This window comes from Ciconia boyciana, chromosome 4 (assembly GCF_034638445.1).
Source record: "Ciconia boyciana chromosome 4, ASM3463844v1, whole genome shotgun sequence".
NCBI classification, from domain to species: domain Eukaryota; kingdom Metazoa; phylum Chordata; class Aves; order Ciconiiformes; family Ciconiidae; genus Ciconia; species Ciconia boyciana.
The window spans coordinates 3,373,135-3,393,027 of NC_132937.1; the positions used below are offsets into that span (position 1 = coordinate 3,373,135).

The 19,893-nt window shown below is 41.6% G+C and overlaps 1 protein-coding gene across 1 annotated transcript in view; it reads right to left on the bottom strand.

The window, feature by feature from the left end:
- LOC140651515 (small conductance calcium-activated potassium channel protein 2-like) overlaps nucleotides 1-19,893 on the bottom strand; it is a 96,687-nt gene that overhangs the window by 37,143 nt on the left and 39,651 nt on the right. The window contains exon 4 of the mRNA XM_072861057.1: nucleotides 8,336-8,477. Within this exon, the coding sequence (XP_072717158.1) occupies nucleotides 8,336-8,477 (142 nt within the window). The remainder of the gene's footprint in view (nucleotides 1-8,335; nucleotides 8,478-19,893) is intronic.

Below are 19,893 nucleotides of genomic sequence, written 5' to 3' on the forward strand. Positions count from 1 at the left end.
AGTAAGGGGTACTGGTGCAGGAGATAAGCGTGAAGTAAACATTTTTTTAATAATGCAAGATCAGTACTGGGAAAGGCTCCTGTGAGAGCATAGAAAGTAACGGTTTATAAAACTAAGACACTCTCTATTCTACAAGGAAACCTGTAAATGATGGTAGTGCTAACTCAGATAAGCCCAAGAACTGAATGCATGCTGATAGCAGGCTTCTGGGAAACCTTCAATGGTCATAACAACTGAAAAGCCCCCTGGAGATCATGACAGTCACAGTGAAATCTTTCCACCTGGCATGCAAAAACTTTTTTTCTGAGCAAGGAGGTGAAATTTTATTTCCTTTAACCAGCAGGCAGAACAGCCTATAATGCTGATGATAAACATTAGTTTAATATTTCAGGATGATGGCTACCAAGGATGCTCTTGTCCAACATCTGTCATGGAAAATCATGCAACCCAGACAGTGTAAATACAAAAGTTTCATGAAAATACATGTAAAGGTATATAAAAAAAATGTTGCATTAAAATTCAAAGTTATTGCAGATGGAATCAAACCAAGTTACATTTTTTCAAAACAAAACAAAAGTTTTTCTATAAATCAGCCAGCTCCAGTCATATATATGTAGAAAAAAGATATCTTGGGAGAATTGCTGTTTATTCCAGTCAGTAACTGACTGCCTTTGAACTTGATGAAATGCAACCATAATTTCTAATTAGATCTAAATTGGAAACAGTTTTTTCCTGTCCTCTGACACTTAAAATTCTTCCCTATTCTATTGGGATGAAATGAAGAGCTTCTGAGGGAGTGTTTTGTTTTATTTTATTTTATTTTATTTTATAATTCTAAAATATGGTTACATCTTCCAGAAGACTTTGTTTACTCAAATAGAGGTAAAAGAAAGCCTCTGCTGTTCTCTCATATTCCAGATTACTGCACTAACCACTACTGCCTCAGGGACTGATTGCTCAATCTCTCTGCAGCTTCTCAACTTCATTTTAATCATTATATGTTCTCTTTTCTTTACTTCAATTAGAAATTTCATCCCAAGAAGCCACAGCCATAAAATAACACAGAAGAAGTAAGTGTTCCTGAGAAAAGTTTCCACTTTGGCAAATTGATGTGCTGGAACAACAATAATAAAGGAGCTAAAGAAATTCTGACCAGCCCAACTTTTAATAGTTTCAACCCTAATAACTCAAGCATCCTTAACTGTCTTCTCCATTTTATGTTTCTGCTTGACAGATTTTCCAATTAGATTGTATTGTGTTAGAAGGATTAAACACAAACTGTTCTGAATCCTGAGGTGACTGATGTTTATTATTGAATTCTCAGAATAAAATTAATTATATTCTACCATATATCTGAGAAGTGGACCTGAAATGCTACCAATCTGCATGAAAAGCTTTTCATATTTTCCTATACTCTCAGGAAGTAAAAACTGAGCTGTGTTCTAGATTTTTGAGATTCTCATCGACAAAACTATTCACCACATTGCTTTGACCTTTTGCCACCAGACACTAGAAATGATAAAAATATTACAGATTCTTGATAAATGTGCAAAATGTTCTAAGTAAACCTTTAAATGGCAATACAATCTATTATTCTCTTACTGTTATCACAGAAAATCGAGTTGCTTCTATCAGTTCAGTCATACATATCTACCCACAAGGCAGTGTATTAATCATACCTTTTCAGCGCTTTGAGCATAATTCCAAATACATTTTTGTGTTTCATAAACAATTCTGTGTTTCTGCAAATAATTACAGAATTAAACAGCGTAAAGAAAAGTTTTCCTAAAAATCCCACAATGTTCTAGACATTAAAATGCAAAATAATTTATGACCTTTATGTACATTATCCATAGAAGGATCTATAAAATAATTTTCACATTTCACTGCTCAGATCTGATGTTTACCTTCTTTTGTTTAGGAATCTTCCCAGAAGATCTTCAGCCAATGTTAGCTCTGAAGTTAGAATCTACTTTTTTCTGTTTTTCTTAAAATCTAGTAACTATTAAATTTCAAAGATGTTACAGATCAGATTTTGCTACCAACAGAAATCAGATGTTTCAAAATTATGCTATTCTAGGTACCATGTTCCTCATGCAGACAGCATGTTTCTTTATATTTGTTGATAAGACCAGGGTGGTCTGAGATGAAACCCCATGAGCAAACAACACAATTTAACCTTATATGAAGACTTCCTCTTGTCATACAGCATAAACACCTCATTCTGGTGGCTTTTTTAGCACATGTAGGAAAGGAGCTGAAGTTCTTTTAAACCAAATGCAGACTTCTACATGGACTTTAAAAATTGCCATAAGAGAAGTTTTATAATTGTATCTGAGTAATTTTTAATTCAGTATTTAGAATTAAAAAGCTAGTATTCTGAAGGCTAGATTGTACACACTGACTGCATTGTGACTGCTCCAATAAGAATTATTCACCTACATGGGTGGGGTCCAGATCCGATAGTTAAAAGATGCTACTTAAAAATTTTCAAAAAGAAACATCTAATCTCCTCGCCCACCCCTATGATGCAACTTTAAGAATATCCTCATAATTTTTTTCCTTGTTTGATGGGCTTAATAATCTATTTGGAATTCATTTCAATGAGAAGCATTTAAGCTGCAATTTCAGCAACAGCGAGGCCAGCATGAAAATCCTACAGGATATCTATTTCATCGAAAGCAATCTTCATTCAAGCTATAGCCAACTACTCTGTGCATCCTGTGATAAAACAGTTAATTGTAACTCATCCATTTTATCTTACTTCTACTTATTTGTTCTAAATGTAATGACTTTTAATATAGACAAATAAACTCCCTATTCTCATACTAGACCAGGAGCTATTCAATATCCTCCATATTCTTCATATATTTTTAATACTTCATTCATTCATTCCAATTCTTCCCATTCCACAGTCAATAATTATGCATCTTCCCATAGCTTCTAATGATTGCCTCTCTTTTTACTTCTACCAATTTCTACTTCCCTTCTTTACATTTTTGTTATCTTCATTATATACTCCTCATAAAGCAAGAAAAAATTGGCAAAACACTCCAAGGCCCTGACTCTATAAAATAGTTAACAGGTGAAAATACTATCCATGTATAAGCAGTGCCACTGAAGTTAATAACAGCACAAATAAAGTGCTCCACCTGTAGCTGAGCTCAGCCTGCTGACCAAGAACTGAGAGATCTGGCAGGTATGCATTGATAACCACTGCATATTCAGTGGGTAGCCAAAACTCAGACAAGCTGCATGTCCTGGTGAAAACGGTGTGGGTCTCCCCATCTATTCTATATCTTGTTCTGATACAGAAGATGGCACTCATATTTCTATTCATCAATCACTCTCTGCAGGCCTAATTAATGTATAGAGAAGACAGGAAGCACATTTACTATCCAATTTATCATCTACCTGGTCCATAGTCTGCTAGTCTGCATAGACTGCATAGTCTGAATAGACTGCTTCCTAGTGAAGTCTCATCAGAAAAACACTGATAGGTGATTTAGAGAGGTACCCAGTTCAGTTTCTCTTGCCAGTATATAAACAGCCTCTGCATTTACCAATGCCACCAACTCTGTACTGCATTGTTTCAATATTTTTATTAAAGATTAACATATTTAAGTGCTTTGCAAGATCAAAAATAAATTGTTCAATATGACAGAATGCATTCTTTAAATATTTACCTTATTTTTTCCAGAATACAAATGGTTCACAGTTTTCTTTTTTGCTTATTTTAATTTTTCTAATACATTAATTAGACTTCTTTACTGGCTTACTCTTAATGATTCTCAACTGCTTATTTTCTTTTAGTATCATCAGAATAATATGTAAAGATTTTCCTGTTTTCCAGGAGAATTTAAAACATGTCACCTGAACCAGTGTCTCAAGATAGCAATAGCTTCAGTTTTAATAGCCAGCACAACTTGGTGCCATCAGCAGACTGCATAAAGTCTACTTCCCTGGCAGAAGCACAATGCAGGGTTTAGCCTGTCCAATAGCAGTCCAATTTCTATTCCACAGAAACCAATTCCTGAGGCAAAAGTGGGAGGAGAGCCAGGGCACACCTGGGCTCTCTCCCTTCTATGGGGTCAAGACACAAAAGGAGCCCTCCTTGGGCCACCAGTTCTGCAAAGCCAATATTAACTCTTCAGTGGTCTGTATAACCACTCTTGTAACCAGTCATTTACAGATGTTTCCCTGAACTTAAACATGTATTCATAAGTATTTCTATTTATTTTCCCTTCTATACTTTTTAACAGGGGCCTTATCCAAAAGCAAAAATTCAGTGGTATTGGGTACTGATCACAGTAATCTACTTGCTACTTTAGATGCTAGGGAATTAAATTTTTCCTCTTGAAATCACATAGATGGTTTGATTTTACTTGTTATAGTCATTAAACAGTTATTCTTTGTCTTTTAATTAGACTATCAGTCATTCCTCTTGAAATAGAAATAGGTAAGTCTGTTCTTTTAGGATCTTATCTTTTCCACAATAAACATGAATTAGTTACTGTACAAGTTTCAGAAGAGTAGCTGCTTTTAAAGAATTATATTTAAGAGCTATGAACTTTTTGGTCTTGGAGTTTAGACTGGAGGATATGTTCATTAATATGTTCAGTTTCATACTTCATATCTTTCAGATCCTTTACCAAAAAAAAAAAGCAGTAATTTCAACATCCAAATTTCTCACATTGCTTCATAATTTTCTTCTCAAAGATGACAGCTTGCCAAAGCCATATTGCTGATGTCCTTTAAAATTTAATTAGGGGTCAGATTTTCATTACTGTTTTAACTACCATCACACACTAACTACCTGACCCCTTTTTTGTTAAGAATGCTTTCTGTCTCTGGAGGTATTTATCCCAAACTCATATTTATCCCAAACGATCCTGACTATGTAAGTACTACTGAGTGTTTGGAGCCTTACTGCTTCAAACGTAGCTGCAGAATTTTTAATCATAAAAAACAATGAATCAAAGACATGAAGGTGAATATCATCTGTACCTCTTACAAACCTAATTTTCAAAGGGATCTTGTTTCAGTTGTGAAAAAGAAATGCTATATGTGTAATCAATATATATTAACCAGTACTGTAGCTTTTCACTAAAGCAACGGAAACAGCTGCTGTAAATAATTTTACACCTGATTCCAAATGGTGCTGTCATAAGCAAAATGACAAATACAGCTTACAGTTTCACCTTCTGTGTGGTTCATTCATGAGCGCATAGAAAAAACTTGCAATAATCTAGAGACTGTTTCTGTTATTTTATTTTTACCTTGTTTTCATCATAATAAAATCGTACAGCCTACCCACAACCATTAAAATTTTAAGACCAGTCCAGATGCTGCTGTCATTTGCATCAATATAAACCCAATAGCAGTGTGAAACCCATGGATGATTAGTATCAATACTAACATTTTCATTGCACTTCTGCAGGGCTTGGAAACTCTAAGATTTCTGTTACGGTAATTTTTTTTCATGCTGAAAATGCCAAGAATGCTGAATAATTTGTTTTGAGTAAATATTCAAGGCAAGTTAACCTAGAATTTAGCTGTTGTTAAGAGATCTGTTGTCAAGGATGTAGTCAGAGATGATAATGAGGAGGGATAATGATCTAACATCTGCATCTTGAAGCATTTGCTTCTTATTTCTGAACACTGTCTGGGAAGAAGGAAAGCATTATAACAGGGTTCTGTACTTGTTCTGCACATCCCTGTGGCAATATATGCTGCATGTTCTCTTTTTTTCCTAATGAACTTATGACCATGTTTTATTCTGTCTGGCATCAAAATTAATCTCAGAATGAAGAACAAAGGCAAATACCCCAGAAGACAGCAGATATGAGTTTAGTCAACAGCCTTTAGAAAAGCCTTCTGAGTCATTCCTGTGCTTTCCACCTGTATTTTCACCAGATTGCAAACTCTGTATTTGAAAAGATATGCATTTGACGCTACCAAAATTTACTGAAAGTCTTTCTCAATAAAGGTCAATGACCTGAAACCTGTCAGTTGTCAAAAAATAAAAAAGAAGCATTTGGAAAAAAAGTCTTCAACACTACAAAAATGCATTGATCTATTTTACTCTCTGAACATAAAATACATACTTTTATAAACAACAGATTTACTAAAACACCTGCTCAAAAAGGGAAACTTCTTGCCACCATTTGTTTTCAGCCATAATCCAAATATACCTGTTTTAATAGAAGGTAGATATTGAAGCTGCATTACTTTTATGATCAATGGATTTTACCGTCATATATATTATATATGATGCCCATCCTGAACTTCTCACTCACAGGGAAATTTACATGGGAGCTTGATACAAATAAAAGTTGCAGGATCAGGAGCTTTTTTACTTCTAATTTGCTGTAAATATGCAGAAATTTCCATTATAATTTATTGCCCTACTCCCTACCTAACTTGGACCAAATGCTACAATACAAAAAAAAATTGAAATTAGATACAAAGTACAGCTAATAAATATGTACTGAATATGTATTGTTGTGGTAGTCACTTTCTAGCCCAAATGGAATCCAATACATAGCATGAGTATCAAGGCTTGCTGAAACCTTAGGCCGCAAGCTGTGAACTTTCACCCAGATTCACTGACCATACACTGAACTTTTACTTGGCTACATGAAGGAAGGCCCCTGAAACCAGTGCAAACCAGAAAGATAAGGAAGCTTCAACCTTAGCAGAAGTTACAACCTTAGAGATAAGAGAAGAATTGGCCCGCCTAGAGACAATGAAAGGGCCCAATGAAGAACGGGAAGACCCCAGACCCTAATATTACTATTGGTCCGAACTGTCTCCTGAGGGGAGGGGAATTTAGATTGTAAGGGTATAATTGCCCAGGGATTTCTTTGTTCTGGGTCCCTCTCCAGAGGCACCCAGCTCGAGCTGTTTTCACCACTGTACCAATCAATAAATTCGTCTGACATATGTTTTATCGGAGACTCTGCTTCGGGAAACCTAGGGTCGAGCCAGAGGGGAGAGAAAGCGCCCGAGAGTGAGTGAGTGTGTGTGTGAGCGAGGAGTCAAAAAGGGGCACCCGTCAGCTCAATGGAGCTGCCCGCTGCAAAGGGACTCTGGTCCTAGCAGTTAAAGTCTCGGGTGGTGTGTGTGCGACTCCCTGAAGGGTGTGTGAATGCTCGGGCAGTGGCTTCTCCTTTAACATGTATGGTCTAACAGTTAAATCAATGGTAACAAACTCTTATAATGAAAACTGCACTACATAAATCCACTTAAAGCAATGGAAAACTATGGACCATATATTATTAGACATAAGAAACAATGTAGAAAACTATGCACAAGCAAAATGCTTTAGGAGACTAGCCACCATCACAATTCTACACATGCAAGTAACTTCATTAAGAAGCAAATAGCAGAGCTGTAGGTTTGTTATTAGAAGTGGTCCAATTACACATGTCCAAAGACAGTCAAGAAGATGTGATATCCTAACATTTAATGAAAGACTCTATTGAGATTTTGACGCTGAGAATGGCATCAGGGTGAAATTGTTTCTCTGTATTTTATTACGCAGCTCTTCATTCTACCTACAGAGGATGAAAGCCTTCCATTCCATTATCATGGAATGAAAGACCATGGAATGGTGCAAGTAAGCTGTTATGGTTTAGCCCCAGTCGGCAATTAAGTACCACGCAGCCACTCGCTCACCCTCCCCACCCCGGTGGGATGGGGGAGAGAATCGGAAGAGCAAAAGTAAGAAAACTCGTGGGTTGAGATAAGAACAGTTTAATAATTGGAACAACAACAACAACTAATAATAATAATAAAAAATTGTAATGAGAAGGAAAACAACAAGAGAAAGAGAGAGGAACAAAACCCAAGGAAAAAAAAAAAACAGTGATACAACCACTCACCACCTGCCAAACAATGCCCAGCCAGTCCCCGAGCAGCGACCGCTACCCCCTAGCCAACTCCCCCCAGTTTATATACTGAGCATGACGTCATATGGTATGGAATAGCCCTTTGACCAGTTTGGATCAACTATCCTGGCTGTGCCCCCTCCCAGTTTCTTGTGCACCTGGCAGAGCGTGGGAAGCTGAAAAGTCCTTGACTAGTGTAAACACCACTTAGCAACAACCAAAACATCAGCGTGTTATCAATATTATTCTCATACCAAAATCCAAAACACAGCACTATACCAGCTACTAGGAAGAAAATTAACTCTATTCCAGACAAAACCAGGACATAAGCCTATACACTTTAAAAGTTATCAAATAAATATTTGTTATGACTACCATGAGTTTGGGGATTAATTCCAACAAACTTAATCTCATATCCAGTGAATAAATTCTGAAACACTCACCATTATTCCAGTGAGTAAACAGACTCCTTTCCCACAGTATGTATTAGGTACCATGTCACCATATCCAATGGATAGAAACGTTATTGAAATCAACCACATTGCTCCAAGGAAGTTGCTTGTAACATCCTGTTGATCATGGTACCTGAAAAGAAAAAGAAAACAATTTCTTTATGATGAAAAGTTCTGTTAAATTTTTGTGCTGTCAGAAAGAAATCTCACTAACTGGTGTGTGGTGGATCGACCTTGGCTAACAGCCAAATGTCCACCCAGCTGCTCACACCTCCCTGCTCAGCAAGATGGGGGGGACAAAATAGGTTTGTGTAATGAGAAACAAAAAAAAAAACTAAAAAACCACCTCCCCCCAACCCCCCATTTCCCAGGCTCAACTTCACTCCTTCACTCCCAACTCTTCTACCTGTCCCCCCAAGCATCGCAGAGGGGATGGGGGTTACGGTCAGTATATATGTACTAGGCCTGGCTAGGATAGAGTTAATTTTCTTCAAAGCAGCTCATATGGTGCTGTGTTTTGGATTTTTTACCAAAACAGTACTGATAACACACTAATGTTCTAGCTATTGCTGAACAGTGTTTGTACAGCATCAGGGCCTTCTCTGTTTCTCACTCTGTCCTCCCAGTGAATAGATTGGGGGAGGAGGGGTTGCACAATAGGCTGGGAGGGGATACAACTGGGCAGATGACCTGAACTAACCAAAGAGATATTCCATATCATATAATGTCATGCTCAGCAATAAAAGGGAAAAGAAGGGGCTTTAGGGGGTTAGCCATCTTTTGCTCAGGAACTGGCTGGGCATCGGTCTACCCATGGGAGGTGGTGAGTGATTGCTTTTGTATCACTTGTTTTGTTTTCTTCCCTCTTCTTCCACTTATCATTCACTTATTAATTGTTTGTTTGTTTTATCTTGACCCGCAAGTTTTCTTGTTTTTATTCTTCCTTTCCTCTTCCCCCATCCCACTGAGGTGGGGAGAAGTGAGCAAGTGACTGTGTGGTGCTTATCTGTCTACCGGGGTTAACCCACAACAACATAACAGTCCCTCTCTGCCACTTCTTCCTTCTCACACTTTTCCCCCACTCCAGTGCGTGACCTCTCCATGGGCTGCAGGGGAATACCTGATCTGTCATGGTCTCTTCCACAGGCTGCAGGGGAATCTCTGCTCTGGTGCCTGGAGCACCTTCTCTCTCTCCTTCTTCTCTGACCTTGGTGTTCGCACTGCTGTTTCTCACTCTCTTTTTCTCTTTTCCTCTGCCTGTGCAGTGTTTTCTGCCCTTTCTTAAATATGTTTTCACACAGGCACCACCAACTTCACTGATTGGCTAAGCTTTGGCCTGCGGTGGGTCCATTGCCAAGCCAGCTGGAACCGGCTGTGTCCAGCACAGATGCCACCCCTACAGTCCCCCCCATTCCCAAAACCTTGCCCAATACACTGGTGATAAAGCTATTCTTGTAATCTACACTTATTTCTTTTTAAAAGCACTTATAAGTGATTATATAAAACTCAAATACAATGACATCAACAGTAAAGAAACAGAAGATACAACAATAGCACAAGTAGTACAGATATTCACGCCATTTTATATTTTAGTATTCTGCTATTACTATTAAAATAGCAGAAACCTCTTGTTTTTTAAGAGAATCTTTTCATAGGGGGTACAAGTCTTGTTGATCCTCTGCAGTTGTATAAGACATCAGTCTACTATAGTTGATCCAGTTTGAAGCATATACGGAAGACAGAAAAGGATGTGTGGACAAGCAGAGAGCAGATCTCTATCTCCTTGGCCTAAATTTAAGTCTGTAATCAGTAATCTAATAATGAACTGTCATGTGAATGCTGAATTAAACAACCTAGGATCTTCCCTCTCCTTCAGCATGTTTAAGATAAACAGAACTGTATGCCACTGTATTCCTCATCATCACAAGATCTTCACCTTAAAAATAAGAAAACCTCCCTTTTGTGTTAAAATCAACTGCTAAATGTAATTTCCTGATGTGCTATTTGTTGTCTTAGTTTTACCATTCTAATGGAATGAATAATCTAGTCTTCACATTGCATATATATCAACTCAACTGGGAAGCCATAAGGACATGTTTTAGGTATGAAACCTGCTGTTACCACTCACTCTGTGAGGAAAAAAGGCCTAACATTAATGTAGATGGAAATTTGCTTCCCAGACACAGAGTAGCTCTGCAACAGAGACTACCTGGCTGCTACTTCAGCCTCAAGGTTGAAATAACCCCCGCAGCTGCTGTGAAGCCTCAGGTTAGTTATCTGTGCTGTTGGATCCTCAAGGGTATTATTTTAACCAGTCCCCAAATCACTGTCTCACAGTGGGTCACAGAGTGCCACTAGGTAATTAGCTCATAAATCCACAGGCAACCTGCTTTCCACCACTGAAATAATTACTTCAGTTTTCTTCCTTTCCAGACCTCACTCTGAATGATGGAGCAGAAATGCAGAGTGAGCACAAAGACACTCTCAGGAAATTCCCTGTTCTCTCACTTGCAATATATTCCCTATAAATATCTGCAAAATACCTTCATTCTGTTCTTCAAAGTCTCACCTATGCCCTAATGGTTACAAAAAACTAAAAACTCTTGGACTGCCAAAGACTGCAGCGATCATTCCAGACTAAATTGTTCCATTTTCTATTTGCCTGTACTCTTCTCTCTGTTGGTGTCAATGTTGTCTTTCTCACATACTTTATACAAGCTTTTGTAGGTTTTTCTGTTATTGCAGCATCTAGAACAATGCAGTAGCAGTCCACAGCTGGAGCTCCTAAGGATGACAGTGACACAAATAATGATAATCACAACAGCGTATACTAGGTCTGGCTGGGATGGAGTTACTTTTCTTCATAGTAGCTCATATGGTGCTGTGTTTTTGATTTGTGAACAAAACAGTGTTAACGCACGGATGCTTTAGCTATTGCCAAATAGTGCTTGCACAGCATCAAGGCCTTCTCCATTTCCCATTCTGCTAGAGGTGGGTAAGAGGCTGGGAAGGAACACAGCTGGGACAGCTCACCCAAATTAACCAAAGGGATATTCCATACCATATAAAGTCATGTTCAGCAATAAAACTGGGTGGGGAGTCTTTCCAAAGTAGCCATTGCTCAGGGACTGGCTGGGCATCGATCTGCTGGTGAAAGGTGGTAAGTGACTTGGGTCTTTGGTTTTTTTTTTCCCTTTCACTTATTAAACTGTTTTTATCTTGACTATGCTGTTGCAGGTCATGATGTTGACTTGTTTGCTTTCAGTGCTGGTTTATTTGGTCCCTCACCTGCTCCTTGGAGTGCTCCCTCTCTTGCTGTACATCAAACTCCAGGGCTTGTAAATGGCTGCTTTTGGCTTTTGCTGTTTGCTGTGCTGTTTATCACTTTGTTGTGTTTCACCTGGGAGAGCTATGATAAAAGCACTGGCCTGGAGCCTAATCTGGTATTTGGGCCCTACATTGCTGCCGTTCCAGTACTCTGGGTGTAGTCTATCAGGAGCTGGTAGAAGGCCAAGGCTTACGTAAAGCTGATAAGGGGGATTCAGGCTGGAAAGCAGAACATCTAAACAAGAATTACTGTCCTTGGGAGTAAAGCACATCCTGGAGAAATATGTAAGCTAATTAAGATGTTTTGGGAACCATCTGAAACAACTAGTAGAAGTGTGATAAGAAGCACCCTCACGCGAACTATCCTCATTATAATACTAAAAGTCACACCCCTCGAGCTGGAGACCCCGGCCCAAGCAGAGACCCCTCACCTTGGAGTGTGTGCAGAATATTAAAGTAGCACTGTAGCTTTAAGTTGAAACAAGAGAAATGTAGACCAATAGAAAACTGCTTTGTGTAATTACTTATGCATATGCATAACTGGACTGTATAAATACTGTACCTGTATGACCGAACTTTGTGCTAGCTTTGTGGAGCTACCACCTAGCACCCATCTCTGCACAGACATGAAATAAAATACCTCTGCCCTGTGTGTATATTGGCGTCTCGCACACCAGGTAAACGACCTCACACTTCTGGGATAACATGGGAACCATCTCATGGAGACAATCAGCAATTACACCTTTCTCCTCCTCCAGGAGACACGTGGTGGGGAAAATGAAGAATGGAACCTCCCCTTTCTTCTCCACAGAAGATGTTTCCTGCCTTGTTGCAATGGCCCTTTAGCTTCTTGAACAGTCCTGCATAACCAGAATGCTCATATTGGTGTTTGCCATAAATCTGATTTCAGCTTTTCCTAAAGTTAACCACCTGCTTGAAAATGCCACACAGGGCTGTGCTCTGAGGCAGTTGAGTCATGGGTGGCAAGGTTCGTGGGAGAATTTGGGCAGATGCTTAGTGATTTTTACCTCCGATGGTCTGGGACTTCACACCCAAACAGGCATGGAATCCTGTTGAAGTGGCACACCACTGGAAGGAAGGATGCCTTGCCTATACCAAAGAGACACAACTTCTAGCACTGTGTTGGGGCCTTGTCTACATGTACTGAGCCTGTGTCCAGCAACCTCAAAGGGACGAGAAGGTCTCTGAACCTGAGGACATACAAATGGACACTGTGGCTAAGCCAGAGACCCAACCCTCGACTATAACAGTCACTCCTGTAGTCAACAAAAAACAATGGAAGCAGAGGTCAACTTGGTTAGTAAGGGAGGAAGAAGCTCCTCCTGAGAAGGAGCAGGAGGAAGAATCAGAAGAGGCAGCCTGTTCTGCAGCAGAGCAGCCGCACTAACAGGAGAGGGAAGAGACAGAAATCATAAACAAGCTGGAAAATACCTGATCCCTATCCCTGAGTGAGCTGTAAGATATGCGGAAAGATTACAGCCGCCAGCCAGGCAAGCAAATTATCACCTCATTTCTCCAGTGCTGGGATATTGGAGTCAACAGTCAGGAATTAGTGGGTAGGGAAGTACAGCAGCTGGGATCCCTCACTTGGGACCAGGGAACTGACAAAGGGATTGGAAGAGGAACAACAATCTGCAGCCTCTGGAAGCAACTCCTGTCGAGCATGAAGGCAAGGTATCCCCTCAAGGAAGATCTTGTAAACTACCAAGGCAAGTGGACCACTGTTGAGGAAGGTGTCCAGTATAATAGGGACTTAGCGGTGGTGGAGGTGATCTACAGCAACCTGGACAACAACCACACCTCCAAAGATCCAGATGATGTCCAGTGCATGCGGTTCATGTGTTAGAAGTTTGTACCGGAACATATTGACATTGTATGCCAGCACCCTGGTGATAATGGAGTGGACAGACATTGAGGCATCAACGGTAGATAAACTGGCCTGTCAGCTCCAGCAATTCAAAGAGAATCTCTCTTCCTCCCTGACCCTATGGGCCTACATCTCGGCTGTGGAGAAACTGTCTCAACAGTTCCAGCAATTCAAAGAGAATATGTCTTCCTCCTTGTCCCTACAGTCCAGCGTCTCAGCTATCAAGTATAGCACATGGAGTCAGCCTTTCTCTGCTGAAGGGAAAGGGAACCATGTACCCATGCTGTGTGCCACCCTGTGGTTCTAGCTGCACAACCACGAGGAGGACATGAGGAAGTGGGATGGTGCACCTACCTCAAACCTAGAAGCCCACTGTGAGGAAAAACAGCAGACAAAAAGGGTCCATCCAGGAAGATGACTGCTCCATTTGCTGTAGAGCAATTCCCCAGACACACTGGAAGGGCTGATCCTACTTCTGATCCTGATAAAGGGACTTCTGGTTTGCAGTTCCAGGAAACGGGTAATGAATGCTCTGACCAGGAATAGAGGGGCCCTGCCTCCAGCCAGGTGGAGGAAAGGGATGACCAGATTTACTGAACTGTATGGATTCAGTGGCCTGGCACATCAGACCCACAGGAGTATAAGGCTCTAGTGGACACCGGTGCACAGTGTACCCTAATGCCATCAAGCTATACAGGGGCAGAACCCATCTGTATTTCTGGAGTGACAGGGGGATCCCAACAGCTAACTGTATTGAAGACCAAAGTGAGCCTAACTGGGAATGAGTGTCAGAAGCACCCCATTGTGACTTGCCCAGATGCCCAGTGTATTCTTGGTATAGACTACCTCAGGAGAGGGTATTTCAAGGACCCAAAAGGGTACCGGTGGGCCTTTATTGTAGCCACTGTGAACACAGAGAAGATTAAACAGCTGTCTATCTTGCCCGGTCTCTCAGAAGACCCTTCTGTTGTGGGATTGTCTGCCTGTTGAAGAAGAGCAGGTGCCGACTGCCACCATGACAGTGTACCGACAGCAATATCGTACCAGCTGAGACTCCCTGATTCCCATCCATGAGCTGATTCATCGACTGGAAGAGCCAAGGAGTGATCAGCAAGACTCACTCACCCTTTAATAGTCCCATATGGCCAGTGCAAAAGACTGACAGAGGGTGGAAGGGAACAGTGGTCTATTGTGGCCTGAATGAGGTCATGCCACCATTGAGTGTTGCCAAACATGCTAGAACTCCAAAATCAACTGGAGTTGAAGGCTGACAAGTGGTATGCTACAACTAATATGCCAGTGCATTTTTCTCAATTCCTTTGGCAGCAGAGTGCAGGCCACAGTTTGCTTTCATGTGGAGGGGTGTCCAATACACCTGGAATCAACTGCCCCAAGCTTTTTTAGGTGTTGTGGGTTTTTGGAGAACACATGTTCTAAGTTACAGTCAGTTTGCGAGCCCTCTCTATCGAATAACCTAAAAGAAGAACTGTTTTGACTGTGGCCCTGAGCAGTGACAAGCTTTTGAACAGATTAACCAGGAGATAGTTCATGCGGTAGCCCTTGGGCCAGTCCAGACAGGACCAGATGTGAAAAATGTGCTCTACGCCACAGCCAGGGAGTGTGGCTTCACCTGGAGCCTCTGGCAGAAAGCACCCAGAGAGACTTGAGGTTGACCTCTATGGTTTTGGAGCTGGGGGTATAGAGGATTTGAGGCCTGCTACATGCCAGCTAAAAAAAGAGATATTAGCAGCATATGAAGGGGTTCAAATTGCTTCAGAAGTAGTCAGTACAGAAACACAGCTCCTCTTGACACCACGATTGCCTGTGCTGAACTGGATGTTTAAAGGAAGGAGGAAGCCTACATGACGAGTAGCAGAAAATGTCAAATGAAAAGGCAAATTGAGTCAGTTTGCAGAAGTAAAGGCCATTCAGCTGGCTTTAGACATTGCTGATCAAGAAAAGTGGCCAGTGCTCTATCTCTATACTGATTCATGGATGGTGGCAAATGCCCTGTGGGGCGTGGCTACAGCAATGAAAACAGACCAACTAGCAGCACAGAGGTAAACCCATCTGGGCTGCTGCATTGTGGCAAGACATCACTTCATGGGTAGAAAACACTGCTGTAAGGTAAAGATACATCATGTAGATGCTAACATGCCCAAGAGCTATGCCACTGAAGAACATCAAAACAATGAGCAGGTAGTCTAGGCTGCAAGAATTGAAGTGGCTCAGGTAGACCTGGACTGGGAACATAAGGATGAGCTACTCATAGCTCAGTGGGCCCATAAAACATTGGGACGTCTAGGGAGAAATGCAACATACAGGTGGGCTTGTGATTGAGTGGTGGACCTGACCATGGAGGCCATCATGCAGGTCACCCATGAATGTTAAACACGTGCCACAATCAAGTGAGCCACATGAGCAAAGTCTCCCTGAAACAGAGGATGGTGGCCAGGATATCAATATGGGGAGGCCTAGCAGATCAATTATATTGGACCACTGGCACAAACACGTCAAGGCAAGTGCCACATGCTCACCATGGTGGAAGTGACTACCGGCTGGCTAGAAATACCCTGTGAACCATGCCACAATTGAAACACCAGCCTGGGCCTGGAAAGGCAAGTTCTGTGACAACACAGTACCCCAGAAAGAATTTAATCAGACAATGGGACTCATTTCTGAAATAACCTCACAGACTCCTGGGCCAAGAAACACGGCACTGACTGGGCGTATCACATCCCCTATCACCCACAAGCCTCTGGAAAGAATGAAGAATATAATGGACTGTTAAAGACTATGCTGAGAGCATTGGGCACTGGGGGCATGGAAACACTGGGGTGTAAATTTAGCAGATGCCACTTGGCTGGTTAACACCAGAGGATCTGCTAACTGCCCTGGTCCTGCCCAAACCAAGCCCCTACATACTGTGGGAGGAGATAAGGTCCCTGTAGTGCGGGAAAGACTGTGGGTTGCTCCTCCCTTGGGAAAAGGCAAACTCATTTGTGGGATTGCTTTTGCTCAAGGACCTGGGTGTACTTGGTGGGTAATGCGGAAGGATGGGGAGACCCGGTGTGTACCTCAAGGAGATTTAACCTCGGGGGAAAATAATCCTTTGAGTCGTATGTTATAGGAAGTACTACATCAGGAACCACCTGAACCGACAAAGAATGAGCCTCACAAGGAACCAGGTGAGTGTGGCAGTGACCCAACCCAAGCCGTTCTTGGTGCCCAACAATCCAACACACTGCTTCTCCTCTTCTGAACACCCATCTTGACAGATGTGGCCCAAGTTATTGACTGTTGTACTGGGTCTGGCTGGGATGGAGTTCACTTTCCCCATAGCAGCCCTCATAGTGCTGTGCTTTGGATTGGTAGCTAGAAAGGTGTTGATAACACACCAATGTTTTGGCTATTGCTGAGCAGTGCTCACACAGCATCAAGGCCGTCTCTCCAAACCACCCCACCCCCAAAGGCCAGTAGGCTGGGGGTGGGCAAGAGGTTGGGAGGGGACATAGCCAGGACAGCTGACCCAAACTGACCAAAGGGATATTCCATACCATATGACATCGTGCTCAGCAATAAAAGCTAACAGAAAGGAGGAGGAGCAGGGGGCATTCGTTATTAAGGCATTTGTCTTCCAAAGCAACTGGTGTGCATACTGGGGCCCTACTTACCAGTAAGTGGCTGGACATCGCCTGCTGATGGGAAGTAGAGAATAAATCTTTTTGTTTGCCTTTGCTTCCAAGCACAAACTTTGCTTTCCTTCATTAAACTGCCTTTATCTCGACTCATGAGTTTTTCATCTTATTTTCTACCCCCTGTCCTGCTGAGGAGGGGGAGTGATAGAGTGGCTTGGTGGGCACCTGGCAGCCAGCCAAGGTCAACCCACCACAACTGTTCTTACGGACATTTGGTAGGGGGTCCATAGAATGGGAGATTAATATCTGTGTATATGTCAAGGGGCAGCAGATGGTCATTAATGAGGATGTATAAACCTGACTGTTGGATATAAAGATGGTTTAAGTATGTAGTATAAGCTGTAAGAGTTGGTAAGAGGGAATTTTGGAAATAAGAAATACAATGGGAAAGGAAAAGAAATGTATGGGATAGAAGGATCAAATATTGCAATGCAGTGTGAGTTAGGTAAGTGGAAAGGTTTGAGTAAGTATAGGAATGAAACAATATATGAATGGTACGGTCAGAGAATACTTAGATGTGTAGGTAATGTGGGACCTGAGCATGTTGCAAATGGTATGGAATAAAGGGTAGAGATTGTACTGGGTCTGACTGATACGGAGTTAACTTTCTTTCTAGCAGCCTGTGTGGTGCTGTGTTTTGGATTTGTGACCAAAACAGTGTTGATAACACACTAGTGTTTTTGCTATTGCTGAACAGTGCTTGCACAGAATCAAGGTCTTTGTTTCTCACTCTGCACCTGCAGCAAGTAGGCTAGGGGTGGGAAAGAGGTTTGGAGGGGAGACAGCAAGGACAGCTTACCCAAAGTGACCGAAGGGATATTCCGTGCCATATAACATAATGCTCAGCAATAAAACCTGGAGGGTAGTCCTTCTAAAGTAGCCGTTGCTTGGAGACTGGCTGGGCATTGTTTTACTGGTGAGAGATGGTGAGGGACTGCCTTTGCACCACTAGATTTTTTTCTTTTTTTTTCGCTTCACTTATAAAAATGTCTTTATCCTAACCCACAAGTTTTTCTCACTTTCCCCCTTCTCATTCTCACCCCCATCCTGCGGTGGGGGATAGCGAGCAAGCAGCTTCTGGGTGCTTAGTTGCTGGCTGGAGTCAACCCACCACACAGCTACAGGAGTAGTAACAAAAACACCACCAAATCTGATTGATTTAACTCATCAACACAGAGCTCTGCACAACACAAAGAGATCTGGCATTACTTTTTTCCCCCAATCTACATTAAATGTTATGGATTTCAGTCTTCACTTAACAAACCTTGCAAATTACAGGCATGAAATATATGGATACACAGAGAGAAATGTATTCATGCCATTCAGGAGGGCAGAAGAAAGCCTATGTATCATACAAGTCCCTTCAAAATATCACATAAGTGACATGACCCATAGGCTTTGGATGAGCTCACAAAAAATGACCTAAAGCCACAATGAATATTCTAAAGCTTGTAACTGACTTAAATACAAATAAATGCTTACACAAATATGTAAAAGACATTTCTTTAATACCCATGTTTGGGTTTTGAACATGACCATCCTGACTTCAGATGGAAAACTGTTTTCTTACAAAGATGAAAATAGGAAGCAATGCTTTTGGTTTTTTCTACATTTTGTGCAAATTGTTACATCCTGACAAAATTTCAGCCCTACATAGTGATAATTATAGAAATGTACAGAAAAAAAGAATAAATAATTACAAAAAAGAATACATAAAAACAATGTACGTCTAGATTCAATAAATTTTAGTAGTCAGTTGGAAATACCAGGACTGAGGGCTTGCCTTACATGACTGTACTGGGTCTGACTGGGATGGATTTAACTTCCTTCATAGCAGCCAGTACGGTGCTGTGCTTTGGATTTGTGGCTAAAACAGTGTTGATAATACACCAAAGTTTGGGCTATTGCTGAACAGTGCTTGCACAGCATCAAGACTTTCTCTCCCCATCTCCATCCTCAAAGCAAGCAGGCTGTGGGTGGGCAAGATGTTGGGAGGGTACATAGCCAAGACAGCTGGCCCAAACTGACCAAAGGGATATTCCATACAACATGTGGGGGTTAAACGTGGCTCACTGCCAGACACCCACCAAGTTGCTCTCTCACTCCCCCTCCTCAGCAGGACAGGGGGTGAAAATAAGATGAAAAAAGCTTGTGGGTCAAGATAAGGACAGAGAGATCGCTCACCAATTACCAGCACAGGCAAAAAAGACTCGACTTGGGGAAGATTAATTTAATTCGTTGCCAATTAAAAAAAGAGAAGAATAGTGAGAAAGAAAGACAAAACTAAAAACATCTTCCCCCCACCCCCCCCACCCTTCTTCCCAGGCTCAACTTCACTCTTTCATTCCTGACTCTTCTACCTCCTCCCAAATGAGTGGAGCAGGGGGGATGTGGAATAGGGGTTGAGGTCAGTTCATAACACTTCATCTCTGCTGCTCCTTCCTCCTCATGCTCTTCCCCTGCTCCAGCATGGGGTCCCTCCCGCGGGATACAGTACTTCACGAACTGCTCCAGCGTGGGTCCTCTCCACGGGGTGCAGTCCTTCAAGAACAGACTGCTCCAGCATGGGTCCTACCAGAAAACCTGCTCCTGCATGGGCTCCTCTCCACAGGCCACAGGTCCTGCCAGGAGACTGC